General features: G+C 57.6%; 1 protein-coding gene across 13 annotated transcripts; it reads right to left on the bottom strand.

The window, feature by feature from the left end:
- Positions 1-1,585: 1,585 nt before the first annotated feature.
- On the bottom strand, positions 1,586-9,069 carry SH2D6 (SH2 domain containing 6). 13 transcript variants are annotated; one of them, XM_073241693.1, is made up of 18 exons: positions 8,782-9,067; positions 8,641-8,666; positions 8,217-8,251; positions 7,738-7,808; positions 7,521-7,653; positions 6,840-6,970; positions 6,247-6,307; positions 5,194-5,216; positions 4,666-4,726; positions 4,221-4,299; positions 4,007-4,037; positions 3,855-3,879; positions 3,602-3,706; positions 3,415-3,473; positions 3,104-3,187; positions 2,863-2,974; positions 2,101-2,218; positions 1,586-1,665 (listed from the first exon to the last, which is right to left on the bottom strand). In XM_073241693.1, exons 1-18 carry the CDS (start codon positions 8,788-8,790, stop codon positions 1,602-1,604), a joined length of 1,227 nt encoding a protein of 408 aa, XP_073097794.1. In that variant the 5' UTR covers positions 8,791-9,067; the 3' UTR covers positions 1,586-1,601. The 13 variants fall into 13 exon arrangements, 11 of the variants coding, with proteins under 11 accessions (XP_073097794.1, XP_073097795.1, XP_073097801.1 ...); XM_073241694.1 differs by having other exon boundaries at positions 2,816-2,974; positions 8,782-9,061; XM_073241700.1 differs by lacking the exon at positions 2,863-2,974 and having other exon boundaries at positions 3,415-3,469; positions 8,782-9,069.
- Between the last annotated feature and the right edge of the window lie 352 nt (positions 9,070-9,421).

Here is a 9,421-nt window from a genome sequence, read left to right on the forward strand (position 1 = left end):
CTGCACCGTGGCCTCCTCTCCCCACACAGCTCACTTAGCTTTGGGGCTAGGTAAATTCAGTGTTCATAAAAACTGGCCCTACGGCCCTAGTAGCCATAGGGTGGTAGGGCTCCTCAAGAGAAGTCAAAGCTGCAAATAGATCATCTGTGGGGGGGATGCAGGAGTCTGGCTGTACCCTGAGGCCCAGCCCTTTTCAGCCTGAGCTCTGCCAGGGTCAGGCTGGGGAAAGTGTAGTGGACAGAGGCCACTCCCAGCCAGGGCCCAGAGGGAGCCAGGACTGGCTAACAGACATGAGGGAGGCTGTCCTATCCTCCCCAACACTTCTCCTAGAGCCTCCAGCTGCTAATCTCTTGGCCCACCCTCACCCTGCCCTGCCCCAGCTGCCCACTCTGCTCCTCTTGCTGGTGCCCTGGTCAGAAACTACATCCGGGCTGTGACTTGAAAGTGGCAATTCATTGACCTGAATTCAGGTGCATGTTTACTTGAGAGTCAGGAGCTGAGTGCTGCCCATCAGGCCCTGTCTTGTCGTCACTGCTTCAAACGGAACTCCTCCCTTACGCCACCGAACCGTGCGTAGGCTAATTGCGTAGGTCTGATGACCTTCGCCTCTACTGCAGAAATTACGATTCAGAGGCTAATTTGCCAGAGCCGGCAGTGACGGGGAGAACCGTCACTACCCCAGCCTGGCCCGACATCGCCCACCCAGCCTCGCACTGGCGTTTCGGCGTTCCTGGGCACCCGCCCCCCGGGCCTGCGCTCCGCCCCGGCCTCAGAGGGATCCGGCGCCTCCCTGCCAGGCCAGGCCCGGGTCGTCCCGAGGCACGGGTGGCTCCGGCGGGGGTAGGGGGTCCGGGCCCTCGGTGCCAGTATGAACGCCCGGCGGCCGCACCACCGCTCTTTGTTTCACTGCGCTCGCGGCTTCCCCGCAGTCACGGTCACACGGGGCTTCCGGCACGGGGTGTTCCGGGCGCCGCGCCAGGGCCCGGGGACACCCCCGCCCCTCCGCCCAGCCTCGCGCCGCCCGCCGCCCAGCCCCGCCCGCCTGCAGGCCGCCGGGGCCCTGCAGTCTCGGCCGGGTGGCCGGGCCACACCCGGTCAAGCAGCTCTGCTCGATGGCCTCTGGTCTTCTTTGAAGGCCTGCGTTGAGCCCCCCATAGCTTTCAGTACCAGGACCGGCGTTTGCAATACCCAGTTGTTTCCTGGGGTCTGCCTGTCTCTGCTTTTGCTCATCTCCCCCTGGGGAAACACTGTACAGTATATAGGTGGTGAACAAGTACTTCTCTGTATTCTCATCATTTAATAGGGTGGCAGACAGCACTGGGTCTTCCCCGGCCTCTTCCTCACCCTGACCCCAGAAACAAAACAAAACAAAACTCCACTCCCTAGGGACTGGCCTTCCTCATTCTTGGCACAAACCATCTAAGGTCAAGAGCCCCAATCAAGTGGAAGAAATGGGGCTGGCCCTTCCTGCCTTGGCCTGGCCACCACTGCTTCATGAATCCGACACCCAGTCTGTGCCCTGTGACACTTGAGAGCTTTGCAGCTTCAGGGAGGCCACCTCTGCTTTACTCAACAAATTAAAAAATTCTTTCAACAAATATTTATTGCAAGTGAACTATGCGGAGGGCCACCGAGTCTCTCCCAGATGCCAGCCCTTTGGTAAGCCTGCAAGAGAATGTGAGAGGATTCTCTCTGAGACCAAGCAGTGCTCATGCTGTCCCCCTGAGGCTCGCTTCCCCAGGGAGGCCTTCATCCAGAGCAGCTTGGGAGGCCCTAGTAAACAGGGCAGACACAGCCATCTCTAGGGGTCTGAACAGGGGCCCTACCTGACCCTGCTTCCCAGCTGTGGAGATGCAGCAGGGAGGGGCAGTGCCTGGCTCTGGGTGAGCATGGGAGTGGGGGACTCTCAGGGACCCTTTCTGTCTCTGGGTAACTTTTCCCAGTGCCTCTTATCCTGGCCTGCAGGGACCTGGGCCAGGGATGGGGAAGGCCTGCAGGGGTGGAGACCTAGGAGATAAGAGCCAGGGACAGCCCAGCATGGGTGGGGCAAGGAGCAATCTGTGGGGCAGAGTGGGCAGGTATGTCTGCATCTGCTTCCACCTCAGGGTTTGGTGGGAAAGAGCAGGCAGGTGAGCTGCCGGTTGCCGCTCTGCCGGTCCACAAGGGGTAGGGCGTGCTGACTGTAGTGCTGGACCATGGCAGCCACAGAGGAGAAGAGCTGGACAGGGAGGAAGAGTGTCTGTGAGTTCCCTGAGCCTCACACTGGGAGAAACTTCCCAAGGGAATGGAGGGGCTCTGGTGAGGGGTCTTGTTGACATTTTTCTAAATAGCTTCCTTTCTGTTTGCCATTTTGCTGCACAAATCCAGGACTCTTTTCCCAGGACTGAATCCATGGACATGTTGTTGGCCAGATGGAAATAACCATGGGGCCATGCCTCTGCCATGATTCTCCAGCATGGAGAGCTGAGTGGTGGGTGACTGTCTCTGGCTTGTAGCCCAGTGAGTGCTGGGGGAACAGTTGAGAATTTGGCACATGCAGGAGTCTGGACTGCCTGGGCCCTGCCGTCCTCTCAGCTGGGCTCATTACCAGTACAAATGCCCCCACCTGGGCTTGTGCAGACTAGGCCACACAGAACTAGTGCCTCCCCCAGAGCAGGGTGGGCGTCTGGGAGGAGTTCAGGACACTGGCCACTGTCATTCCACACACTCCAGAAAAACACAAAATGTGGGTGCTCCCTGGAAAAGTGCTCCTGACTAGGGTGCTGCCTGCTGTGCCCTCCTTGCCCTTTTTCCTCCTCCCTCCTGTAGCACCCACCTCCTTGGGGTTCCTGCCCTCCCGGCCCAGGGCATAGCAGCGCCCACCATCTAGCTTTCGGATGGGAATGTTGAAGACCCGGCCATGGAGAAGCACTGCTAGGGTGAAGGGCTGGGAGCCATGAGGCCCTGAGCTGGGGCGTATGGTGTATGCCCCATCCTGTGGAGAAGATGCCATCTGTCAATCTCATGTTGCAAACTGTCCACCTCAGCGCTGACCACCCGCCCCCTTGCCCACCTGCCCTTGCCTGCTAAGCAGAAAGGGCCCAGGTGGTCAGCGGTTGCCCACCTTTTGGAATCGGAGCAGAGCACTCTCAACAGCATGACGGTCACAGTTCCCTGAGTACCAAGGCTGACCCAGCAGGCTGCTGTCCTGTGTGTACACACAGAGATGCTCAGAGATGTACCAGGGCACTGGAGGGGGATGGGGAGCAGCCAATAACCCGGTTGCTATTACTTGAGTTCACATCTGCTTCCCCAGACTGAGCTTGTGCAAGGAGGACAAAGATGTGTCCGTGTCGGTGCCAGCACAGTGTTTCTGGACATGTGGAAACCAGCCCAAGAGGTTCCTGGCAGCCCTCTGCCCCAGCCCCTCCTCACCTCAGCAGCAGAGGTGCTCCAGGTGGGGGCTGCAGAAGAAAAAGAGGATCTCCTTCTGGCTGGAAAAAGTAGATTAGAGAGCTGGTGTTGGGAGAGGATTAGGCAAAAGAGGGTTCAGCCCAGCTGCAGTGTGGGGGAGGTGGGAGGGAGTGTGCATAGGCCTGAAGCAGCGTTCCCCCCTCCTCACCAGGTGTCGGGCTCTGGTGGGACCCACCAGCTAGGCCACACGGGACCCCAAAATTAGGGGAGATCTTGAAGTACAGGCTTGGAATTTCCTGCTTTGGTGCAGACTCTGGAAAATATCCAAGGAGGTCCCCCCAGCTGTCAGTGGGAATCAGAGCTGGAGAGACTCTGTCAGCAAAGTGGGACAAGATAGGCTTGGGGGTGGGCTGGACCCTGGTAAGACTGCCCAGGTTCATGCTGAAAATGCTTGTACTTACCTTTATAGGTGGTATTTTCTGCTCCCTGGGACACAGAAGATCTGGTTACAAGAGCCTTGGCCCCACAGGCCTGCTTCTCTGGGCCTGAAGACCCACCCTGAGCCTCCTGCCTCCCACCCAGCTCACTTCTCCCCTGACTACCAGCCTCTTACATTCTGAGCATCCTGGGGGGCTACGGTGGGCCTGTGGGGAGCAAATTGGGGAACAGAGCTCAGGTTCTTTACCTCTTTCAGGAGAAAGAGCCCAGTGAACCCAGAGACCCCAAGGTCAGAGCTGGGAAAGCCTGCAATGGCCATTCCCCTCTTCCCTCTCTCCCCAACCCCCCCTCACACACACCCACACACACACAGCTGGTGGCATGCTCACCTGGGCACCACTGATGTCCTTGGCAGAGGGACTAGGGGCATCAGGACTTGGGAGCTCAGAGTCCGAGTCAAGACCGGGACTGAAACAGAGAGGGCAGGCTGCACTAAGCTGGGAGCCAGGCAAGGAGACCTGAGCTGGCCAGGGAGGGGCTGCAGCCAGGCAAGGCCTGCTGCTTCTCTGCAGCTGGGCTTTCTGGGAGGCTTCTGATCAGGGGAGCACTGCCCTGAGGGCAACAGCTGAGAAGCCCCTAACAGCTTTTGCTTTAAAAAGATCACTTCCCTTGTGGGTACCTTGGGGGTCAACCCAGACCACAAGTTGGAAGTGTGGGTGTCCATGTGGGTGTCTGGTGGGGTGGTGAGAGAATCAAGGGAAGAGGAGAGTGTGTCATGCTGAGACAGCTGGGGGCCTCCAGGCAGGGTGGATCTTAGTGGAGGGAGATGCTCACCTGGACTGGGCTCACACTCCAGGTAGATGTCCTCATCAGGTTTCTTTGGAGGGCCTGTCACCTGAGGGGGTGGGGTAGAGAGGGCACCAAGGTTTTGACCCACAGGTAGGAGGGAGGACAGAGCCATCACTTGGGGCAGGGGATCTGTGGGCACCTCAGTCCCCTTCCCCCTCACAAAGTGGACCTCTTCCTCAGAGCCAGCTGACTGATTAAAATTGTTCCTTGGCTTGGAAGGGGCACCCCATGAGCACCTTACCCTGCAAAGGTGCCCTTAGTCCCTAGCTCTCAGAGAACGTGTGTATCCGGAATGAGATCTAGGTGAGACCTCCCCCACCTCCCAGAAACCCTGGGCAGCTCTCAGAAGGACAACTGGCTTACGCCCCACCAGAGGCCTGTGGCAAATGGAGAAGGATTCTGCTCTGGGCCCTTTCCAGGGACCTCTCCTGGCCTGCCCAGGCCCCCTACCCTATCCTGCCAACTCCTGAGCCAGAACCCTAGAGTGTGACTCTGGATTAAGGGGCCACTCACCACTCTGGCTGAGGCACCCAGCTCTGGAAGGAAAAGAAGAGAACCATCAGTCATGAGTGCAGAGAGAGAGGAATTTGTGAAGCTTAGGCTGGAAGAGTGGAGTATCCCTGAATGTATCTGAGGGGATCCTCAAAGCTAGCTTAGAAGCCCCAGGTAAAGACCATCCACATGCCTTGATCAGCTTACTTAATAACCCAGGGGTGTAGCCTGACTTGACCTTCCAATTTGCCAGGCTTGGCTCCAAATGACTTTGGCTTTTCCAAAAATCAAAACCACCCTCAAGGACCTGAAGGTTAACCAACAACTGAGTAGAGTAAAAACGAATATGCCTCGGGTTAGCTGTTTGACTTTGGGCAGGGGGCAGAAGCTCCTCCTGGGGCCACTTTCAGACAAAATCATGCTGGCTGAGGTCCCTCCTTATTCCAACGTCCCAGGGTTCTGGAGTCATAGACCATGGGGCACTTACCGTAGGGGGAAGTCTCTGGACAGTGGTGGCAATAATGGAATCAGAGACTGGTGGCCCAAGGGCCCCTTTGATGGGGGGTGAGATGCTGATGGGTCTCAAAAATGAGGGTAGTCCAGGCAGAGTGGGCTGCCCTTCAGACCGCCCTCATCCAACCCAGAGACTGCAACAGTTCCTGGGAGTCAGGACTCTGCTTCTGTGTGACCTCAGGCAAAGCATGTCCTGTCTCAGGGCCTCAGTCCCCTCCTGAACTGCATGTCTTAGGGGGATTGGCAGGTGAAGTGAGAAACAGCTGGGGGATTGCAACAGCCAGACAAAGCATGAGGCAGACATACAGCAGCTCAGCACTACCCAGCGGGGACCCAGATTCCCCTTTTTCGGGGCCTCTTGAATACATATGTAGGAAATCTTGCAAATGTGGATGGTCTCTTCCTGGGGCTTCTAAGCTGACTTTGAGGATCCCTTCAGACACATTCAAGGATACGCCACTCTTCCACCCTAAGCTTCACAAATTCCTTTCTCTCTTCACTCATCTCTTCTTACAGAGGGATGTGGGTGGGCCTCAGAAAGAGGTAGGACATCCCCATTACCTCGCCTCCCAAGGGACTGTCCCTGTTTCATGGCCTCCTGCAGGCTCAGTGCCGCCTTCAGCTGTGGGCACAATGGGGTGGTGAGGGAGAACAGGGCGCAGGGTGGAGCGTTGAGGGTGAATAGGCAACAGAGGGCAAGGATGTGGCATGGGGTGTAATGGGGCTATGTCTATCTGCGCAGCTTAAAAACACCACAGTGCAGGAGTTAATGTGGAGAGGAGGTGGTCCTTCTCGTTGCCTCAGTTCTGTGGCTTGCTCTTTGTTGTAAATCTGTGTTTTTCTTTTCATTCCAGTAAAAGGTGCTGGCTTTCAAACCCCAGAAAGAGGAACGTGTTGGGAATGAGAGCTGGCAGTGACTGGCAGCTGAGTGAGGGATTTCTTCACTCTAGGCAGGGAGGGGTCCTCAGGCCCCAGGGCGGCCCGAGCTGGGCCCTGCTCCCCAGCTGGGGTGCAGAGTGAGCCCTGGGTGGTGCTGACCGGGAGGGCTGAAAGGGGGGTTAACAGGGCTCCATCTTCTGACGCATCCGATTTTTCAGGAGCCTCTTGAATACATATGTAGGGAATCTTGCAAATGAGATGACTCTTAGATTTACCCACTGGGAAATGATGGCCTGGGGTGGGACGGGTGGGGAAGGAGGGACTGGATGGGGGTGCGGGCTGTTCACCGTCCCGGGCTGGGGCTGCGGTCGTGGCGACTTGGACGGGCCCCGGGGGCCAGAGTGATCTGGAAAAGTCCCAAGCGCCCTGTGTGACGGCTTCTGCCCACGGAGGTTCCCATTTTCCTCGCACCCCACACCTAGCCTCTATTTCCTCTTCCCTTCCGCGCCCCCCTCCCCCTCGCTGGCTTCCCGACAGCCCCGTCTCCATGGCAACCGGAGGCGGCCAGCTTCCCTGCCCCCACCTGACCGAGCGGAGGAGCCCAAGGGGCGGGAGGCCCACAGAGCCCCCCTGGCACCCGTAACCCTGCTCTGAAAGCGCCAGGATCTCAGAGGGGGAGCGCCAGGCCCCCGGGACCCTGTAGGGGGACCTCCTGCTTTCCCGCTGTTACCTTGGTTACACTGCCCCTCCGGGCTCCTCGCCCCTCCCCCACTCTTCCCTTCCCTCCTCCCTCCTTCTTTTCCTGCGTCCCTCTCTCTTTGCCCAGCCAGGAGGCCTCAGCGACTGCCAGCACAGACAGAGGGAAGAGAGGCCAGCCTTGAGCCCTCTTCCCTTGTGGGGACCCTTCTGTCATGCCTGACCACCCAACCTCCCCGCCTCAACTTCCCCATCCTCACCCAGGTATAAGGCATCCTCCTTGGTGCCAGGAAGGTGGGCAGGGGCTAGACTGAGGGGCAGAGCCTCACAGGGTGGCAGTTCATAGTTATCCTCCTCCTCTTTCTCCACCTCTTGGGCTTCTGGGAAGGGATGCTGAGCGCAGGAAGGATGGAAGAGGTGTGGGGACCATGGTGGCCGCTGCCCCCGCCCCCCCCCAGGCTCAGCACCTGGACTTACCCTGTGTCTCCAGGTCCCAGGGGCAGGAAGAGGAGATGGGTGGGGGTCATCTTTTTTCCACGCTGGCGAGTCTGGACAGGAGACTGATGAGACTGGTCTCTTCTCCTCCCTGCCCACCACCCACTCTCTAACACAATGACTTATTCTCTCTCCCCAGTATAATAAACCATCTGCACTTTTACAGTAGGCCTCTGTGCTTCTTCAGCTCAAAGGGACCATTCATGAGGATCCTTTCCATCACAGCACCAGGGCCAAGGACGTAGGCATTTTGGAAGCAAAGGGGCCTCCCAGCAAGTTGCCTATTCCACCTGTGACAGCCCCCCATCCCATGCACCCCTATTTCTGACCAAGAAAGGTAGAAAATGTGGCTTAGCAGTGCTGGACTATGATGGTGGAAGGTATCCAGAACCACTCAGGGGAGACTTACTTGAAGGGGACCCCACTCTGCTGGGACCCCTCTTGCCCACTGTGTCACTTACCTACATATCTGAGGGGTGGAAGGGGTGGCTCCAACCTGCAATCAGATTCTAGTCAACTCTGCCCAAGGGGCCCTTGAGTTTGTGTCAGTCATGTACTGCCCAGCTCCGGGACAGTCCCATTGCTGACAAAGTGAATGGTGCCCCTGGAGTTGTATGACAGCAACCTAGGACCAGGGGAGCAGGAAGAGAAGTCGGGGCAGAGCTAATGCCCTGGTGTCCACAGCTGGATGAGCCGGTGCTCAGGGAAGCCTGTGGTGGGGAGACCCTAATGCTCACAGGGGTGGAGGTTCCTGAATAGTCCCACCAGGCAGGGAGGGCCCAGGTGGAGCCAGCACAGCTCCAGAGACTGCTGGGCCCTTGAAAGGGGTGTTGAGTGGAGGCCAGAAAGGAGGGCAGAGAGAAAGACAGGGGCACATATACTCACCAGGGCTTGCTCCCACTGAGCCTGTCCTGGAAAGATTCAGGTAGGGGAGTAAGGGGGTGGTCAGAGCTGCTGGGATGCCTCTCCCTGCCTGGAGTCTTGGGCCCCCAGGGAAGGATAGGCTGCCCCAGAACCACATCTCACCATGGCCATGGTGAAGCAGCTATGCCTCCCTAGAGCTCAGGCTCTGCCACTAATGGCCTGGGCACAGAGGCCCCATTGTTCCCATCATTTGCATCTTGCAGGCACCAGGAAGGTGGCCTGCTGTGGATTCCAGCTCTAGACCAACTTCCCTGTGCCACTCCCAGGGCTCAGCCCCAACTCTCCGTAGCCTCTGCATTGCCTCCCATAGCTGCCATCTCCAGCCCCGCTGCCCCACAGAATCAAAAGCTCCCCTCCATGCCTAGGCCCCCAAGCTGGACAAGGGCTCAGGCTTCCTTCAGCTCTCTGATCAATATCCCCTCTTCCCAGAAACTGAAACTTGCGTCAGGATCAGCCAGACCAAGCCCTTTCCCAATTCACAGAAGGCATGACATTAACGGGCAGATCTAAGTAAAAACAGGAGACTGTTTTAGCAGACACTTTTCTAAAACCCTTCATGCCTGCTGTCATTTGCTGGTGAGTGGTGATCCATGATCAACGAAATGGGAGATTAGTGAAAAGCTCAGAAATATGCACTTGTATTTAGTGTGACAACTTCCTTTTTTGATGGATGTATTTTTTCATTCAGGAGGTATTTACTGAACATCCACTACCTGCCAGGCACTGTTCCAGGTGCCAAAGA

This window comes from Manis javanica, chromosome 1 (assembly GCF_040802235.1).
Source record: "Manis javanica isolate MJ-LG chromosome 1, MJ_LKY, whole genome shotgun sequence".
Taxonomy (NCBI): Eukaryota; Metazoa; Chordata; class Mammalia; order Pholidota; family Manidae; genus Manis; species Manis javanica.

Excerpts from the sequence above, each read along its gene's own strand:
- SH2D6 (XM_073241691.1), bottom strand. Across the intron at positions 4,727-5,193 it reads TGGGTGCCTCAGCCAGAGTG|GTGACAGGCCCTCCAAAGAA; the intron begins GTGAGTGGCCCC and ends CCACCCCCTCAG. Across the intron at positions 3,880-4,006 it reads CCCCCCAGGATGCTCAGAAT|GGAGCAGAAAATACCACCTA; the intron begins GTAAGAGGCTGG and ends TCTGTGTCCCAG.